This window comes from Gracilinanus agilis, chromosome X (genome assembly GCF_016433145.1).
Source record: "Gracilinanus agilis isolate LMUSP501 chromosome X, AgileGrace, whole genome shotgun sequence".
In the NCBI taxonomy this organism is placed as follows: Eukaryota; Metazoa; Chordata; class Mammalia; order Didelphimorphia; family Didelphidae; genus Gracilinanus; species Gracilinanus agilis.
This window is the reverse complement of record NC_058136.1, coordinates 36019510-36040650: the sequence shown is the minus strand read 5'-3', so window position 1 is coordinate 36040650 and position 21141 is coordinate 36019510. Positions and strand designations below refer to the sequence as shown.

Genomic DNA, 21141 nt, shown 5'->3' with positions numbered 1-21141 from the left:
ATGCTTAGACATGAGAATTCCACCTGTAAACTTGGCTCTTCCACTTAGCTACCAATATCCTTTTTTTTATTACAAGAGAAAATCTAGAAACATTTTTTTATTTTTGATCCTAAAAAAATTAATCCAATATTAGACTGGCCAGGCTCCTACAAGTAGGACTCCATTTTTCCTACATCTAAAGATGGAAAATTCCATGCTAAAGGCCAGATAAAGAGAATTTGGTTAAATTCAATTTCATCTGCATCAGAGATGAACATTATTTTTGAGACTTCAATTGGAATCTATACAAAATTAAATCTAACTAATAAGAAAACTTGATAAGTCATACGAACAATGGGTTTGGAGTAAAAGGAGACAGTGGTACCACAGAAAGAGTGAAAGATCTGGAGTCAGAGGACCTAAGTTCAAATCCTCATTCTGCCCCTTAACCACCAGTGAGACAGAATTTGGACAGGTCTCTTCACTTCTGGGCTCTCAACTGAAGGCAGAGGCCCCATCTTTGCTTTTTTTTTTTTTTTTTTTTTTTTTTTTTTTTTGTATTCTAGTGCTTAAAACAATGTCTCGCACATTGGAAATGCTGAATAAGTACTCCTTGACTGACTCACAGGTTGGACTAAACTACCTTTAAGATCCCTTCAAGCTCCAAATCTATGATTCCAGAAAAATCCTGAAGACCTAGGAATGAGCTGAGTTCTTCTGTTAGTTAGAAAAACAGCAACATTCAGTGATCTCAAGGATGTGAATAAATAAATGACCTTTGGGAAAAATCCTTCAAAGACATTCACACTCCCTAAAATATAGCAGAAAATTCCTGGTAATTGATAGCTTTCAAAACATATCCTAGAAATTTTCTAGTTAAGCATGTACTGGACCAACCTGAATCATTAAAAAAAGTTTTTTATCAATTATATGTAATAACAAATTTCCACACAAGTTTTTCTAAGTTTGATCGAACTTATCTCCCTCCCTCTCTTTCCTTCCCCCTCCGAGTGATCAGCCTGAATCATTTAAAGAAATTTTTCTTCTTTTTATATTCCACAAAAGACTAGTTTCCTAAGAAAAATATACAGCTCTTTCAACCTAACCTGTTCAGTGATCTGGAGATCGGACAGTGATGCACCAAGGCCAATTTCCTCTGAAGAAACATGATAAAGTAATAGTGTTTTGTTCATTGATAGCAGGAGGGCTTTCAATAAACACTTGCTGACCCTGACTTTCTCTTGTCAGAAGCTACAGAATTACAGGATTTTCTAGAAGTAAGGGACCTATAAATCATCTAATCAAAATGTTAGTTTACTCATAAGCACTTAAAAGGAAAAGGATTTTTCTAAGGTCTAATTAAAGTTAGGAATAGGGCCAGACCTTGAACTCAAGTCATCTGGTTCACAGGCTATGTATGTTCTTTCTTCTATACTACACTTAGAAGACTGTCACAGAATTAGATACTTAAGGTAAGAAGGAAGAGACCTAGGACCTTGTCAAAGAAAAATTCTTTAAAGAAAATAAAGATATAATGTTCAAAAATAAATTTATTATACAAATTTTAAAAGTCTAATGCAAGTTTTTGGGAAATTAGAAATAAAAAATAATTCCATGACTAAATTGTTGAAGGATGTATAAATCAGATCAAATTGCTCCTCTGGGAGGAGGGAAGGAAAGGAGGAAGGGAGACAATTTGGATCATATTAACTAACTATGGAAAACTTATGTGGAAATTTGTTATTACATGTAATTGGTAAAATTAAAATATCTTTATAATAAAAAAAATAAAATAAAATATTGAAGGACATTCTTTGCCTATATGAATAGTCAACATGATCTCCCTAGCTATGAATTCCTGCCCCTAGCCACCATATACACCAAAGATTTTCATAAAATATCCGTTTCTCCTAAAGCAATATCCAACTTAATTATTTATAAAAAGATAGACAGGAAATGTTCAACTTCTTCCCAATTAAAAAAAATATATATAGACACATATATATATAAAGTTCCTACAAACCACTTACAGGAAAATAGGTTTCCACGACTTCAAAATGAATAAATCCAATCACGATCCAGACCAAGAGGGTGACAACAGAGATAATAACAATGAAAGGAACAAAATAACCACTAAGTTTGTCTGCAAACTGCTGGATGGGAGCCTAGGATTTCAAAAAATGAAAAAAAGATTTGGTTCAGAGTCTTTTTTTTTCCCTTTTTACTCTGAAAACAATACATGGTTGGCATTGTGGAGAAACATCTTTTTTTGACCCCAAAACAAATGAGCAGCAAGCAAATGGTCTGTCTCTGCCTCCCTAGGGCCTATGGTCATGTCCTGCTCAGAGTAAGCACTTAATAATTATTTACTGAATTGAATTATGGCCAGAATACCAGAAAAGTATTTAAAAGCTACTGCTTGGACTAGACCAAGGCCATGCCACATCTCCAAAGAATTTCTCAGGTGACAGCCTAGCCCAGTCACCTTGGATGTTTGTGCTTCCTCCACAAGCTTGACAATTTGTGAGAGAGTTGTATCAGCTCCAACATGGGTTGCTCTGATGAGTAGTGACCCATTCTGGTTAATAGAGCCAGCAATCACTGGGCTGCCTGGTTTCTTGGTCACAGGCATAGCTTCCCCTGGAAGGAGATAAAAACAGTTCTTGAAAGCAAATGCAGAAACAATGGCCTGATAGTTCTTATTTGAACTTTATTTTTGTGGCCAGGATTTGTGTTTCATTGGCACAGAGAACTCCCAGGGAAAAAATTCCCTCTGCCAATGGAGGTATGTGACTATTAATAAAACTCAGTCAGAGAGAATTGTCTGGGGCACTTAAAATGCACTGGAGAAAATACTGGGCCTGGAGTCAGGAAGACCTGACTTCATATTTACTAGCTGTGTGACCCTGGGCAAGTCATTTGACTTCTGTCTGCCTCATCAGCATAGTGCTTAATAACTATCCAATTGATTGACTGAAAACATCTGGATGTAGGTATGTCAATCCTTTCCCAAGTCCCTGAAAGGACCAACCTGTGATGAGGGACTCATCTACCATCGAATGCCCTTCAATAACCCGACCATCCACTGGGAATTTGCCTCCTGGAACCACTCGAACAATGTCTCCACGTTGCACAAGTTCAACATCCACTTGTTCTTCACTGGAAAGGAACAAACGTGTAAAGATAACATCCTTCCCCCGCCTCAGTTTCCCCCACATGCTTTGTACAAATTGTGTTACATATCCATACACAGTTTTTAATAACATAGCCAGAGACCAAGGAATGTTGAAGCAACAAAAGACAATTTCGCAGGATCTCTTCTTCTGAGATTTCTAATTTGTTGAAGGAATTTTATATCATTACAGAAATAGAGCTCAAAGTGAGAATTCCTGAGGAAGAATTATCAGATACCTCAAGAGGATATTGTCTGAGTCGAGAGTTACAATGGTAGCCTCTGTAGCTTGTAGTGAAATTAGTTTTGCAAGAGCTTCTGATGTTTTCCCCTAAAAAGAAAAAAAAGGAAAATATTCAGTAGTAACAATGCTAAAGGAATAAAAGTAAGATCCCAGTCAGATCTGGTGTGTAAGACAGCTGTAGCAACAAGTTACTTTGGGGAATATAACCGGATCAAATTAGAAAAAATTTCAAGGCAGTTTAGATGGGCACATTTTTGTCCCGTTATTTTTTGTCTGTTTCAAATGGGGCCTCATTACACCAATCCAGAATGGATCATTTGCCTTTACTAAATCCTCCCATGGGGGTTTAAACTATAAATCATCGCCATGATTAGTCTTTCGTTATCCATACCAATGTGTCCCAGCCCAGGCCATCAGATTCCCAATCAGCCCTGCTCACTTGTTCTCTTTTACCTTTGCTATGTGCTCCAGCCAGCGCCCCAGTGCAATGAACACAAACAGCATAGGAGGGGTGTCAAAGAAAGTAATGGGGTTCACTTTTGCTTTCTCGGCCATTGCAACCAGAAGGATCACCAAAGAGTAGGCAAATGCAATGGTGGTGGCCAGTACAATGAGCACGTCCATGTTAGCAGTCTTATGTCTCAGGGCCTTGTATGCCTGGATGTAGAAGTGCCAGCCTCCAAAGAACTGCAACAGCAAGAAGCACAGATGTGTTTCCCAGTGAGTCATGGACAACCATGCAAGAAGCCTAAGTCAGGCAGCTTTGACCAGAGGTTGGGAAACTCTACCTGTCTTGGTATAGTTGAAAGCGAAGGTTTTTTCATTTGTTAGATCCAGTTTTGTTATACTTAAAAACGTAAAATCCATTCTTAACTCACTGGCTATCCAAAAACAAGGGGAGGGAAGGTGGGATGGCTGAATTTGACCCTCAAGTCATGGTTTGTCAGTCTTGGCCTCAGAAGAGACTTCGTCCAGGAACAATGGTAATATATCCTACAAGGACCTTCAAATGGTCACATACAAGGATAAGTTTTCTGCTTCTCCGATGGAAAGCAAGACTGTTTTGTCTTTTGTTGTATCCATTGTACCTGATGCACAGTAGGTGCTTAATAAATATTTGGAGAATATATACTTGCTTAATGTCTTTGGGGAATAATCCAGTTACCCTGACTTGACCCATGGGTCTAGACTGTTACTTTATAGACATGCTAGACTATAAACCTGGAAATGTGGATGGTTCTGGGATCTTTCTGATATGTTTCGAAAAACAGAGATCAGGAAAAGACTTGCATTATGTGGCCAAGTACCCTTTGCATTTAAATTTCACTTCCCCTTTTTTAGGGTCTAAAACAAAGATATTTCATAGAATATAAAATCTAGTAGTTGTTTTCTTTTTTCTCCCTATGGTAGACTTAGGCAGATATGACTGGTAAATATAGCCTTAATTCTGATGAAATAAGGGACTCAGATAAAAATAATTTTTTTGAAAAAACTATTCCCCTCAAGTATAGCTGTCCTTTTAGTTTAAATTTCAAGATTACTTTGTCTAATGGTTTAATGGTAGCGCTTCAGGAAACAATGACCCCAAAAGTCTATTGTTAAGTGATTAGACTGAAGCACAGTGGAGAAATAACATATATAACATCACATGTTTTGCCAGATTTCAATCCTGAGGTCAGTAATTCTTCATGCTTTGTTTCCTACTTCGATAACAAACACCATTCTGCTTGGCTTTTTTTTTAAACCCTCACCTTCTGTCTTGGAGTTAATACTGTGTATTGGCTCCAAGGCAGAAGAGTGGTAAGGGCTAGGCAATGGGGGTTAAGTGACTTGCCCAGGGTCACACAGTTAAGAAGTGTCTGAGGTCAGATTTGAACCTAGGACCTCCCGTCTGTAAGCCTGGCTCTACATCCACTGAGCCACCCAGCTGCCCTCTCTGATTGGCTTTTAAAAGAAGAACCATCTAATTTAGATTTAAGTGTCCAATATCATTGTTTCTGTCCTGGATAAAGATTAGATTTATGATTCATTTCCAGCTTACATTTGAAAATAAGCTTCTACGTCAGAAGTTCTTTGATTGTTTCCACAGTACACAAAAATATCCAGCATATTTCACTTGCCTGAACAGGTATACACAATAAAAAGGACAGCAAATTCATGACAGACAGCCCTGGCAGGATTTGGCGCTCCAGAAACATTGCTGAGTGATAACTCGCCATTTCTTCCTGACTCAAATTGTGATGCTGGTGAATGCTAGAAAGGTGGTGGTCCATAATCATCATATAAATCATCAGCCCCATCACAGGAATACAGAAAAATAGACTCACAAGGAAGGCTCGTTTCCATCTTGAAATAAAAAAAAACAGGGAAAATCTTTTTTGGAGGTAGCCAACAATTACAGATCACATGTGATACACAGAGACAACAACCTGTGACCCTTCCACCTGAGAAAATATTGGCATCTGTTATTCAAGCATGGCTGCCAACATTTAATGAGAATTCTTTCCAAAACTGTAACAAATGAAACACTTGGAAGTACTCACTGCTGGATTTCTCGCTTATGGTCAAGGTGGCTTGCTGATCGATCCTTCTTGACCAAAGATGCTTCAAAACCTAAGTTCTAAGGAAAGATAAAACAGTTTCAAAATATGCTACCAGGAAGATCTTTAACCAGGCTTTCATATAAATTATATTCACCATATTCTCTCAAAGGGATGAGAATTTCCCCTAATAGGAAACAATTGATGTTTAATAATCTCTCAGCAAAATGAGGGCATTGTACATCATCTTATCTTTTAATTCTCCACCCACTTGGTTTATCCAACTAAAGGACAGCCATTCATTTACTAATGATGCTCCACTCATCAAAAGGTAGTTATATCTCCCCTCTTCCTACCAAGCCAAACAATAAGAAATAAGCATAAAAGCATGATTTGTCACTTTGGCATGTTTTCCTATACCTATGCTTTGAAGACCTAATGAGGGTAGTAGTCCGAAAAATGGGTCAATAGGAGGGTGGAGATGGCCACAATTCAACATGCTGATGGTGCTCTCTGTTAACCAATTCTCCAATGTGCACCTATCATACACAGATATATCATCACATATCCTCAGTATAAACAAGGAACAGTGAGTCATAGACCTAAGTTTGGTAGTACACTAACTATAGGACCAGTGCATTCCTTGTGTACCAGCTGCTATTCTTAGTGTCTCAGGAAAAGATCACTTGCAAAAATCATTCTGTGACAATGAAAAAGAAAGGGGAATAAAGGGAATCAGACAACTAAGCCATGTTAGATGACAGTAACAATATGATGATAGACAGCAAAAAAAAAATAAATTTTTTTTCAATACTTGGGGATAAAGTCTGCTTACATTTCTTTAGAATAAAGGGGCAGGGGGAGAAGACCAGGCTCCTCTCCTGACCCTGACACTAGCTGTGTGGCCACATCTTTGAAGTGAACAATATTCTCTCTAAAATGAAAATAATAATGGAATACCTGTGGTAATCATCTCGCTAGGTTATTATGAATTTCAGATAACATATTTAAAGTACTACAAACCTTCAGGTGCTATATAAACATCAATTGTTGTTGTTATTGCTATTTTACTGCCAAAGAGCTTTTGCCATCCATTATGTCTCCTTATTCAGCACCTGGGATTAGGTACTTTTATATGAATTGTAAATTTAGTTTAAAAAAAGCCAAGAGTTGTCATGCTCAGAATTATACAATAAATAATAGAATGGTCTTTCACAATGAAGCCCAAAGATTCTTATTAAGTGGAGGGAGAGAAGAGAAAACTCCTCTGTGGAAAAGCATGGCACCAGGATTAGTAGCACTTTCTTTCTCCCTATGTGCAAGGGGCAGTGCACTCTCCCCCAACAACACTCCCCTTAACTATGTTCTGCAAATGTTTCAGTTAAATTCCACGAGAACAAAAAGTCATGAGTCCACTTCAAGTCCCAGTGTGACAAGTGTCAATGCTTGTGACCAGGAGCCCCCAACCTGTGGCCCAAAGACAGGGAGCTTAGGGGTGAGGCTTGAGGTGAGGCCCAGAGGCTTACAGGCCCTCCATCTCATTCAAGGATTCAATATAGGGTGGCAGGATTGTCACAGAAAAGCAAACACACCTTCTACAGACTCAATGTCTCACTCTCATAATATGTGTTCCCATTTTTTATATACATGCATGGACACTGTCACAATTAATGAAAAACAAAAGCTACTGAACTCAATAGCTTTTTGTTTTATCTATTTTAGTTAATCAACAGAAGGTAACTTTTTTCTGTAGGAATCTGCCAAATTTTTGATGTTAAAAAGGAGTTGTCATACTTGAAATGGCTGAGAATCAATGATGTAGAGTTTGTTTTATTGACTACTACTTGAAATAGATGAATGAACAATGACGTTAATGAAAAATGCTCCAAAGCACTAGTAACAAGAGAAATGAAATTTAAACAATGCTGAGATTTCACTACATAAAAAATGCAAACTGTCATTGTCAGAAGGTCTATGGTACACGTTTGCTGATATACACCTTAAGGAACTGTGAATTCATTGGTCCAACCTCTCAGTAAAACAATTTCATGATATTTAAGAAGAGTCACTTAACTGTTCATACACTTTAGTCCACTAATCCCAATGCTAGGCATATATACCAAAGTCAAAATGGTAGGTAGGGGGCGCAGTGGGTTGTATTCTGTACCGGGAGTCAGGAAGATCTGAGTTCAAATTCAGCCTCAGATACTTATTAACTGTGAGACTCTGGGGTGGGCAAGTCATTGAAACTCTACTTGCCTCAGTCTCCTCAAATGGAAAATGGAGCTAATAAGAGCACCCATCTTTCAGAGTTGTGAGGATGAGATAAATTTGTAAAGCACTTTGCAAACCTTAAAGAGTTATACAAGTGCTAGCCATCAACTGAGGAACAGCTGGACAAATTGCGGCCTGAATTTACTTGTGCTATATAACTGTAAAAGGCCATAAGAAACAATAAATATGAGGAATTCCCAAAAAAAAAAACCCTGACTAGCTCCTTTTGACATGAAACAGAATGAAATACAGAGAACCAGTAGAACAAAAACTAACACAAATGACTACAGTGATGTTAATGAAAACAGCAGGAAAAGGAAGCTGAACTAGAGTAATTGCAATGACCAATCTTGGTCCTAAAGAAGTAGAGGAAACATACCTCCTCCTCTCAGGAAAGAGGTGGAGGACTATGGGAACATAATGTCGCACATATTGTCAGACCAGGACTTTTGGTTTTGTTTAACTGCTTTTGTTACAAGGGAAGGAGGGCTCAGTAATTTGGTTCAATATATTGGTTTAATTTCTATGCTGTAAAAGCTGAAAAACATCTCTAAAACCTAAAAAAGAAAGAAAAAATTGCTATTATAAGTTGGGGCTTGGTAATGTTTTTGTTACAGGAAGAAGTTTGTTTTAATGGTTTTGTTTAAATAAGCTTTTTTGTGTACTACTAATCTCCTCTTTTTGAGATGAACAAAGTGAGTTGCTGAAGGATAAAGGAGAAATCAACTATATGGATAAGCATTTGGGCTTTCAATTCCTTTTTCTGATGCACAAGTAACAGTCATATACTTACACACCCACACCCCCCACACCCCAGTCAAGAGATAACCATGAAAAATCCCTCATGTCAAAATTTATTTTACTACCAATTTTTTTCATTTTCAAGGCTAACCATGATCAGTAGAGAGGTCTTCATTTTATACCTGATAAATGGCTCTAAAGTCTTGCTCTTTTTTGACAAGGAGGACCAGAAGAAAGGGGTGGTGGCAAGAGCAAAGCGGGGACAAGGGGAACCCACCAGAGAGAGTGTGGAAAGTCAACTAATTCAAAAGTCATTCCAACTGAATTTGGAGTCAATTGTCATCAAGAGAAATATGAAGGGCCACATAAAGTACCCTAGGTTCCTACTCTGCTGTCTAGCCAGAAGAGTATGATTCTAGAAGATTGTCAGGGAATTGGTTAATTCAGCTATAATTATTCTAGATTACAATTCAATACTAGGCGGGATAAGTGAGAAATCTTGAGCTGAGCAAATCAGATGATATGTAAGAAAGCTCTAGTTGATGACTAAATAATGAAAAAAAAATAAAATCTTGGTACTTACTTGTATTGTACTGATAACATCTCTCGGACCGATAACCTCTGGATCATATTTGATATGAGCTTTGTTGGTAGCCAGGGCTACAGAGCAGTAGAAGATCCCTCTGGTTTTCATAAGAGTAGATTCGATTTTATGCACACAGGAAGCACATGTCATTCCTCTCACCTGTTAAATACAAGCATTCAACTCTTTCAGATATATAACCTTTTCTTGGATATTGCATTATGGCTAATTTCTGGGAAAGTCACAGCTGTACGTAAAACAAAATTTTATACAACCAGCAGGTGGCAATCTATTTTCACAGATATGTACGTGTGCATGTCTGTGCTTGTGTGTTTAATTCCCTGTAACCTAGGTTCCCTCTGGTACTATTCAGAGATGATCATTGAAACATGCCGAGTATTAACATGTGGTAGGCTGCTATTCATCTAAATTTTAGGGGCTTTTAAAAAATTAAATCATCTGGACCAATCTCTCTGCTTTAAACTATGTCCCATAAAACAGCTTGCAATATGTTGTCAAAACAAGGAATTGTGTTTTTCCTCTTAAACAAAATAATAAAAAAAATGGACAGTCATCCCCAAAAGACTCATGTATAGTGGAGACAGATCATCAACAGATGAGAATCTCTCCACTTTTTTTTTAAACCCTTAACTTCTGTGTATTGGCTCCTAGGTGGAAGAGTGGTAAGGGTGGGCAATGGGGGTCAAGTGACTTGCCCAGGGTCACACAGCTGGGAAGTGTCTGAGGCCAGATTTGAACCTAGGACCTCCTGTCTCTAGGCCTGACTCTCAATCCATTGAGCTACCCAGCTGCCCCCTCTCCACTTTTTTAAAGAAAGAGATTCTACAACCTGTCCTGGTTACCTACCCATTCTTTTCTCTAAAAATTGTGCGATGACATTTTTTCCCAATGTCCAATTCAAATCCTTCATGTTACAGTTGAAGTTAATTTCTTCTTGTTTTGATTCTTCCTCGATATGGCAACAGACCCAGCCACTGTCCTTTGAAGAATAACCCTTTACCCATATCATTTATAGCCTGTCATTAAATATTCTCAGTCTCTTTTGCAGATTGGGTAATTCTGATTCCTTTAGCCTTTTCTTTGAAGTTTGATTTTCCAACCCTTTGTGACTCTATGCTAAATCATCCCCAAGTATTCCATCGAAGGCTTTAAAGGTCTTACTTACAATAAGTTCCAGAACTCCATCCCCTTCACCAGCATTTTCCATCACCACAGCTCCAAATCCAAGTTCCTTGATGAATTCTGCTATCATTGGGGGCTGCACAAGAGCAGCATTATATCTTACTTCTGCCTTACCAGCCATCAGGGCCACAAGCACCGAATATATCCCTGGGAATATTAATTTTAAAAATACAGATAACATAATACCTACAGAAAAGGAAGAGTCTTATGATTGTCTTTTAATTGGTTTTCAGTTAAAACTAAGACCAATGGTACAAAGTGCCTCAAATTAAACTAGAAAAATTAACCTCTATGCTCAAAACAAAGATCAACTGGAGGGATTAATGTTAATTGAGGGCCCTATTAAAAAAGGAACCTACATACTTATGACAAAGAATCCAACTCCAGAGAAAGAAATGTTGGAATCAGAATGCAGATCAGAGCATACTATTTTTCACTGTAGTTTGTGTTTTCACCTTGGTTTTATGTGAGTATTCTCTTATAACAATGAACAATCTAGAAATATGTTTTGCATGATAATATATATAACCTAGATCAAATTACTTACCATCTCCAGGAGGGGGAAGGGATGAGATGGAGGGAGGGAGATAATTTGGATCTTATAATTTCAGAAAATGTATGAGGAAAAATGTTATTACATGTGATTGGGAAAATAAAATATCTGTTTTAAAATTTTTAATTTAATTTTTTAAAGGAACTTACATATCTTGAGAAACCAAACAGAGGAAAGAAGTCAGCATTTGATTAAAAAAAACTTTTCCTTTAAGAAAAACAAATGACTACTCATTGAGGCAGTGCTCCATCAGAAATGGTCTCTTAATGATTGCTCTGCATAAGGTCAGGGCCCAGGTATTATCTAATCTTTGTATCTCACCCAGTGGCACAGTAAGAGCTTAGTCATATGTGTTCAATTGAATTTGTTGAATGCAACTGCTAAAAGTAGTTCTAGCAAGATAACCAAAAAAGAAGCAATGTAAACACTGTCATATTATCAAATAAAACTTTTTTATATTCTACTATCTTGTTGTCTGGAGATATGTTAGATTCATCTTTTTTTTATTTTTCTCAAATACATATAACAAAATTTAACATTCAGTTTTTAAAATTTTGCATTTCAAATTCCCTCCCATCCCTTGAGAAGGCAGGCAATTTTATATAGAATATACATTTGAATTCATGCCAATTATATTTCCATATTTATCATGTTGCAAAAGAAAATATAGGGGAAAAACACAAGAAAAATAGTTTTAAAAGTATGCTTTGATCTACATTTAGCCTCTATCAGTTCTTTCTCAGGAGGCAGAAGGATAAGTCCTTCAGAATTCTCTTTGATTACTGAATTGCTGAGAATACCTAAATCATTCACAGTGGCCACTGTATGATCCTGCTGTTACTGTGTACAATGTTTTCCTGATTCTGCTCACTTCACTTTGCATCAGTTCATCTAAGTCTTAGTATATTAGATTCTCTAAAAGGCATCCCATACTTCAAATTCCCAGATACACAGATTGGTAATGGAAGAAATTCGCTGGTAAAACAGCTATCATATACTTAAATATAAACCTATACTAGTGTGACTTGTCTCATTTCTCTAATCAATATATCAACAAGCATTTATTAAAAACTTACTAGATGTCAGACATTAGGAATACAAAGACAAAAACAAAAAAATAGTCCTTGCCCCCGAGAAGCTTATAAGCTACTGGAGGAACAACAGGTTCACAAATGAGTAAAAATAGACTTCTGTCATTTAGTTGTTTCAGTTGTAGCTGACTCTTCATGACCCTATTTGGGGGTTTTCTAGGCAAATATCCTGGAGTGGTTTACCATTTTTTTCTCCAGCCCATTTTACAGATGAGGAACTATGACAACGTTAAGTGACTTGCCCACAGTCACAGTGCTATTTGTCTGAAGCCAGATTTGAACTCAAGAACATGAATATTTCTGACTCTAGGTCCACTGTACCACCTAGCTGCTCCAAATATCGACTATAGACAAAATAAACACAAATTGATAAGACGACATAGCAAATGGAAAAATCAAGAAAAGCAACTTGAGAGGGATGGTATTTAAGCTGATCCTATAAGGGAGTCACAAGAGACAAAGACAAAGTAGAAGAACATTTTAGACACGGGGGACAAAATGTGCAAGGCACAGAGGTGGGAAATGGAATACTGTATGAAGAAATAGTGAGTAGGGTAATTCCCCAACAGATAAATGGACAAAGGATACGAACAGGAAGTTTTCAAAAGAAGAAATCTAAGCTATCAAAAGCCATGTGGGAAAATGCTCTATCACTAATAAATAAATACAAATTAAAAGAATTCTGAAGTACCATTTCAACAAATTAACAAAGCTGGCAAAAAGAAGGAAAGTGATTATTGGGAAGATTGTGGGAAAATAAGTACAATAATGCACTTAGTGGATCTGTGAAAAGCAATTTGGAACCATGTCTTCAAAGTTACTAAACTGTGTATAACCTTTAACCTAGTAATACAACTACTAGGCCTATACCTCCAAAGAAATCGATGAAAGAGAAAAAGGAATTGTATTGTAAAAATATTTATAGCTGCTCTTTTGATGGTGGCAAAGAACTAGAAACTAAGTGGGGTGCCTCACAATTGGGGAGTGGCTAACTAAATGATGACACATCATTTGTTGATGGTACGTCAATGTAAAGGAATATTATTGCATCATAAAAAATTGTGAAAGGGACAGTTTTGGGGAAATCTAGGACGACTTGTATGAAATGATCCAGAGTGAAGTGAGCAGAACCAAGAAAACAATTTATATAGTGATATCAATACTATAAAGAAAAACAAATTTGAAAGACTTAAGAATGCTGATCGTTGCACAGTCATGATTCTAGACGATGGTGAAATAGGCTATATACCTCCTGGCAGAGAGGTAATGAACTCAAGATGCAGAATGACACGTGTATTTTTGGGCATGTCCAATGTGGGAATTTGTTTTGCTTGACTATGAATACTTGTAGACCAGTTTGGCTGAAGTGCAGAGTACATGAGGATAACTAATGTATAATTAGCCTGGAAAGGGCTAGAGCCAGATTGTTTAAATGCCAAATAGAAGTTTATATCTTATTCTAAAGATTCTGAAGTTTCTGGGGCAGTGGAATGACATGGTTAGGCCCAGGCGATAGCAACACGGCAACTTGGGAGGGTCAATTGTAGAGAAGATTTAACTTAATTTATTATAGGAGAGAAAAAGAGGGAGGGAGGAATGGAGGGGGAGAGAGAGAGAGAGAGAGAGAGAGAGAGAGTCAGAGCCAGAGTCCAATTAATCCATTGTAATAATCCAGGTGAGAGGTGGTGAGGGCCTGGACTAGGGTGTTTGTGGTGACAGGCACGAGAAGGGGATGGATGTGAGAGATTTTGAGGAAGTGGAAACAAGAAGACTTGACAACTGATTAAATATGAGGAGGGAGTAAAAGTGAAAAGTGAAGAATGATCCCTATGGTTGTGAACTTTGTAATTGGAAGAAGGGTGATGTTTTTGACAAAAACAGGAAAGTTAGGAGGTGAAAATTAAAGGTTTAGGGTGAAAGATGAGTTCTGTTTTGGAAATACTGAGCGTAATATCATCAGATCTTAGATTTAGAGCTGGAAATGGCCTTCAAGGTCACCTAGTCCAACCCCTTCATTTTACAGATGAGGAAATGAGGACCATAGGGGAAAAGTGACTTCCTCAATCTGGTTTTCCAGCCCATAGTGCTAAGAAGTGAAAGTAAGGAACAAAAGACAAAACTATAAAAAGCAGACAGGAGCTCACAAAGGCCAGCAGTCAAGAGTCTTTCAGGGATAGGGCAGAAAGACTTTACTCCTCCGTAACCCAAGAGCATCACTGTTTCAAAGTGCAGTTCAACCATAGACATCAAAGACAATAGAAAGGTCCAATATATCATAGCAGCTCTTTTTTCCCCTTTCTTTTTTTTTGGTCATAGTAAAGGTTTAGAAACGAAGTGGGCACCAATTGATTTTGAAATGGCTGAACAAATTGTGATATGAGAATGTAATAGACTAGATAACTAACAGGACATCCAGTTGGAGAAGTCAGACAGCTAGATAAGGAATCCTGGAGTTCAAGAAGGAAATGAGTTTTTTTTAATTTAAAAAATTTTTAAATATTTTTCCATGTTTACATATTTCATTTTCTTTCCCTTTCCTCTCCTCTCTCCCCTCCCGGATCCAATAATCACTTCCACTGGGTGAAACAAATGTTATCACTTATACCTATTTCCATATTATTCATTTTTGCAATAAAGCAGTCTTTTAAAACCAAAACCCCAAATCATGTATCCATATAAACAAAAGATAAGTCATTTGTTTTTTCTTCCTGTTTCTACTTCCACAGTTCTTTCTCTCGATGTGGATAGCATTCTTTCTCATAAGTCCCTTGGGATTGTCTTGTATTAGCAAAGTGCATTACATTGTATTGTTCCTCAGTTCCTCATTTTCAGTGTATAATGTTCTCTTGGTTCAGCTCCTTTCACTCTGCATCAGTTCCTGGAGGTTCTTCCAGTTCATATAGAAATCCTCCAGTTCATCATTCCTTACAGCACAGAAGTATTCCATCACCATCAGATACCACAATTTATTCAGCCATTCCCCAATCGAGAAACGCCCCCTCATTTTCCAATTTTTTTGCCATCACAAAGAGTGTGGCTATGAATATTTTCGTACAAGTATCTTTCCTTATTATCTCTTTGGGGTGCAAACCTAGTAGTGGTATTGCTGGATCAAAGGGCAGGCATTCTTTTTAAAGCCCTTTGGTCATAATTCCAAATTGCCCTGCAGAATGGCTAGATCAATTCACAACTCCACCAGCAATGCATTAGTGTCCCAATTTTGCCACAACCCCTCTAATATTTTTTATTTTCTATAACTGCCATATTGGCAAATGTGCTAGGTGTGAGGTGGTACCTCAGCATTGTTTTGATTTGCATTTCTCTAATTATGAGAGATTTAGAGCACTTTTTCATGTGCTTATTGATAGTTTTGATTTCTTTATCTGAAAATTGCCTATTCATGTCCCTTGCTCATTTGTCAATTGGGGAATGGCTTGATTTTTTTGTACAATTGGCTTAGCTCCTTATAAATTTGAGAAATTAGACCTTTGTCGGAGGTTTTTGTTATAAAAATTTTTGGAGATGAGTTTTATATTGAGATCTGGGAGTCATTTGCACAGAGATAACAGTTGAATCTGAGGGAGCTAATGAGATCACTGGGAGAGAGAGAGTGCAGAAAGAGGAAGAAAAAGTAGAGAGCTCAGGACACATACTTGGAGAACAGCCACAAGGAAGCAGGACATGACTAAAAATCCTGCAAAGAGACCAAGAAGAATGGCTCAGACAGGTCTCCGGCATCAAGAAAGATTCTTAGCAGCACAAAAAGGACAAAGGAGCTCAAAGTTATTAGAACAAACTTTACTAGATTCCTCACCTTCTTCTCGTCGGAGGTTCCTTTCAATGTTTGCCACACAGGAAGCACAGGTCATGCCAGTGACCTGAATGTAACATTTGGCTGGAGTCTTTGCCTCCTCCTTATCCTGGATTAGAGGTTTTGTCTCTTCTTTACTATGAGTCCATATTGCTGTCTTGCCGCATGTTTCCTTATCAGAATCTAAAAGCAATGTTTGCAATAAAGACTATTTAAAAAAAAAAAGTTCCATTCCTGGCACCAAGGGAAATAGTTTTTGCTTTTTTGGAATGTTACACCCAAAGGCTTATTGACTATACCAATGGTTCCCAACCTGTGGGCCACTGAACATTGGGGAGGCAAGGAGTTATTGCTAGGGCTCCATTTTATTAATGATATACCTTCTAGGGTAGTTAATGGCTCAATGGATAAAGAGCCAGGTTTGGAGATGGGAGGTCCTGAGTTTAAATCTGGCCTCAGACACTTCCTAGTTATGTGATCTTGGTAAAGTTATTAAACCTCAATTACCCAGCCCTCATCACTCTTTTGCCTCGGGACCAATATTTAGTATTGATTCTAAGACAGAAGGTAAGGGTTTCAAAAAAACATAATATACCTTCCAGAGACAGAATGCCCTACACACATGTAGTTTTCCAAATATATACAGATGCTATTGTGATCAATATGCAGCAAATTCATTTAAAGGGATCCTAAATACTAATCTTTGATCATTTTACATTTTCTGAATCAACAGATATTAAAAGTACAAATGTTATGTGATTGCTTGATGTTAGAAAAAGCGTGCTCATATTACAAAAGGTTGGAAACTACACCAGCAGAGATGCTTCCCTGCTATTTGACTATGCTTATATCACTAGGATACTTCCAAGTACTGAGTAAACCAATAAGGCAACCTTGAAAGTCATTAAGTGACTGCTGGCCAGTTTGGTATCTTTCCACTGCTACCAACTCCCTATTTCCTTACTACCCATTCCTGTCCAAGTGAAATCTTAAATGAATTAAAAGAGCACAGACCTAGTCCTATGGAACTCTTCCAACCACTGCCATCCTCTTAGGAGTTTAAATTAAGTGAGGATAGATAGATAAGGAGAACTTTTCAAAGTTATCTTTTTAAACCCTTACCTTCCATCTTAGAATCAATACTGTGTATTGGTTCTAAGGCAGAAGAGTGGTAAGGGCTAAGGGGTCACACAGCTAGGAAGTGTGAAGCCAGATTTGAACCCAGAACCTCCCATCTTTGGGCCTGTCAAAATTACTTTTAATGACGTATTAATACGTTCAATACCCCTACAGAAGCGAAGATGTGAGGGTTTTAAGTAAAATAAACATCAGTCTCATTGATCCTTTTCTAGTTACCTGATAAGATCTTCTTAGGAGTTCCCTCTTGTCTCTTCCCCCTTAAGCAAATAAGTGTTATCCCTATTGGGATATCAAAATCACATCTGAAAAACATTCTCCAGACCCTTGAGGGGCTTTTAAGTAGACAAAAAGATAAAATTTAAAGAAGAAAACTGAAGAAGATCATACCACTATCTAAATAGAAGGTAGAGAAAAAGTAGAAATTATTTCATAAATGTTTTTAATAGAGTCTCTTGATGGCTGAGTTATATGAACTAACTTTGAAACAGCAAAGACAAGCCTAGGTGGTAAGGAACTGGAGGTCCTGAAACTGAGTTCAAATCCTAGCTCTGCTACTTATCTACAACCTGCTTGATCATGGACTTATCATCTCTGGGCCTCTGTTTACTTACCTATGAAAAGAGACTAACTGATTTTCTAAGATTCCTCCAGCTCTTAATATATGATACACTAAAATCTGAGATAACTTCACCTTCTATGAGGCTACAAAATTAGAGATGAGTGAAAAGACTCTGTGATTACCATCCATTCAACCAAACCCCCTTACCTACATGGCAGTTTTTTTTTATATCCTCCCTAATTTAGACATGGAAATCATACATTTAAATTATAAAATAAGCAGCTGAAAATGTTACCCTCATTACAAGGTCCACTGGTCACCATCCCAACAATGAGTTGGGAGTAAAGGTCAAACTAAGATTTGAGGATTCCTAACTCTTCACCAGAATCTAACCAATAAGACTACATTTGTCAGAAACATTTCCCCCTAATTATCTCTGACATGAGCAAAAATAAATCTACCACCTGAAAGCCAAAAATAGTAGGGAAATTAATAAGACCAGGTTTTTAACTCTATCTAACTCTAAAAAATTGGGCAATGCAGGATAAAGTATTTACTTCTCTAAGGAAACACAGGAAATATTCATTAAGAGCAGCAGGTATCAGAGCAGGGGACATTTGGGAAGAATCCTCAGCAGATTAGCAGTAATTAATTCCCTGCTGCAAGATAAAGGGCAGAGAATTTTGCTTCAATCTTTCACCACTTGGGATTGGAGGGAAGTCTCCAATCTCCCTTGCAGTCTGAGGAAATTCCCATCTAATGTACCTCCCTGTGTTCCCACCCTTCTTTCAAGAATTGACCAACACCTATGAGGGTGAGGATTGACCCATAACTTACCCCTATACCTGCAATGATTTGGTATATGTGAAGAAAACCAAGAGATAGAATTGGCCACTAATAGCCCTATGTAGTCTTTTCCTCATGAACAACTGGTTGGAGCCTGCCTGGTACTCTTCTGTAGCTGAGCTGGTGGGCAAGAGACTGCATTTTGTTCAAATTCTTGCAAATGCTTCAGTCATTCCCTCAAGGATAGGCAACTAGATCCTTCCAGGGTCTTTGCTACTTTCCTGGTCATGGGAAAACATCCTGAAGTAGTGAAGGCCCTAGTCTGCTATTTAGTACCCAGGAGGAATACCAAGTAATACCAGAGTTGCCAGGGAAAAAAATTCCAAAAGGAATTTCATTTTCAAAGGCAATAGTTTACCCAAGCCAATGTGTTAACCCAGTTTAATTCGTATCTTAATTTTACTTTAAAGCTCCCTCATTCCTTCAAAATTACCAATAATTATTCAGGAACCTTATTAATGCAAAAAATAAGTTAATAATGACAATCACTTAAAAGTTTTTTTTCTTTCAGATTAATTGGGTTAGGGTTAGTCCAAGAGGCTAATCTAGTTATTCTTCTGCAATTTTGACACTTTTTAAGTACGATAGAATCTTTTTTTTTTTTAAATAAACCCTTACTTTCTGTCTTAGAATTGATACTAAGTATCGGTTTCAAGGTAGATCAGTAAGGGCTAAGCAAATGGGGTTAAGTGACTTTCCCAGGGTCACACAGTTAGAAAATGTTTGAGGTCAGATTTAAACCCAAGACTTCCCATCTCCATGTCTGGATCTCTATCTAGTGAGTCACCTTGCTGCCCCATAAGTGCAACAGAATCTTAAAATAAGTCACAGAGGTTTAGCATCTCAGCACAAATTCAGGCCCATGAAACAGTCAATATTTGGCTATTCTCCAGGCAAATGAGATAGTTTGGCAGAATGAAAGAATTATAGTCAGAACAAGGGTGTCAAATAAACCAGTTTCTTGTCTCTACCTTTCTTTCCTATAGGCTGTATTAGCATGCAATTCAACAAGCATTTTATTAATCTCCTCCTAAACTCTGTGCTAGGCCATGGCCACAAGGAGTTTCACTGTGCTGGGGCATAGTATATACCGAGAAGTCAGGGTGTCCCTGGAGCCTCCAAGAATTTGGATGGGGGAAAATTTACATGTTTAGTTTCTCTAATCTCTAAGTAAATTTTAGCACTTTCTTCAAATTATTTAAAACCGTGATTCTGAAAGGGGTCCATAGATTTCCCTGAAGAGAAGCAAAACACCCCAAAAGGTTAAAAACCACTGAATAGGGAGATCACAAGAGAAAACCTGTAGAAGGAAGTTTGTTATTCAAACCATGAAGAAGCGGTAGAGTCTATGAGGCCTCTGCCTAGAGGCAGGAGATGAAATGCCACGTGTAGGGGACAACAAGCAGAAAAGGTAATTGAAGAAGTTCAAAAAATTCAGGAAAGAACTTTCTGTGTGCTCCTGCAAACTAAATAATCACTGAGAAAGTTTATGAAGGAATTAAAATGCACAATTAAACCGTTTCATCTGTTGAAGTTAACCTCTCATGAAGCAAGGGACTGGGTAAGTACATCAGTGCAATCAGAAAATGGCATACCAATAATGCTGGATGAAACAAAAGTATGTTCTACACAAAAACCCTTCCTCTGATCCTCATCTTACCAAGTGTTGCAGCCAACATTTCCACATCAGTAACTAGTTAGTGTTTGCTGAATTGAACTGAATTCTGGAGTGGAAGGAAACTTTAAACCTCTTCCAGCCTAATCTCTTCATTACACAGATAAGGAAAAGAAGGCCCAGGGAAGCAACTTGTCCAAGGTCACAGAGATCATTAAAGGCAGTTAGCACTAGAACTTGGGTTTCCTGGCTCTTTCCATTATACCACACTTCCTTTTAATTATTTTCCTTTGTCACTGCTGTGAAATCCCTTTAATCTGGTAAGATTTCCAGAATTAGAGGCACTAAACCTTCTAGTCTTTCCACATGATTTTACTAAGAGAGGAATGAATATGTGTCAGAACCTAAATCTTTTGAAATCTTCTATATGAAAATGAGTGGAATTAACACCAAGAAAAGGTCATTTCATGCCTTTCATGTCAACAGTCAATAAGAAGTAATTCCCATTTTCCTGCCATGGAGGATCTGCTTTAAGGAGGATCAGGGACACCCATTTTTGTCTCAGATTCTGAGGGTAAAATGGGAAGATCTCTGCATGACAACTTCTGTTCTCTCTAAGATAGTAGAAATCAGAGACATAGTCTAGAACCAACTCTGTGCTCATTTTGGAGATGCCACCTGATTTTTCAAGTTTATTTAAATCAGAGAAATATATCCAGATATTTTCTGTTTCTCTTTTTAGGTCTGGTCCAATTCAAGTTCAAAATGACAATAGTTTGAACCAGGTCAA

At 37.6% G+C, this 21141-nt stretch overlaps 1 protein-coding gene across 1 annotated transcript in view; it reads right to left on the bottom strand.

Annotated features, from left to right (window-relative positions):
• ATP7A (ATPase copper transporting alpha) overlaps positions 1-21141 on the bottom strand; it is a 56271-nt gene that overhangs the window by 10607 nt on the left and 24523 nt on the right. The window contains exons 2-11 of the mRNA XM_044682803.1: positions 16195-16399; positions 10720-10883; positions 9534-9695; positions 5939-6015; positions 5516-5741; positions 3849-4082; positions 3391-3482; positions 3011-3138; positions 2465-2619; positions 2010-2144 (exon numbers count right to left, since the gene is read on the bottom strand). Of these exons, the coding sequence (XP_044538738.1) occupies positions 2010-2144; positions 2465-2619; positions 3011-3138; positions 3391-3482; positions 3849-4082; positions 5516-5741; positions 5939-6015; positions 9534-9695; positions 10720-10883; positions 16195-16399 (1578 nt within the window). The remainder of the gene's footprint in view (positions 1-2009; positions 2145-2464; positions 2620-3010; positions 3139-3390; positions 3483-3848; positions 4083-5515; positions 5742-5938; positions 6016-9533; positions 9696-10719; positions 10884-16194; positions 16400-21141) is intronic.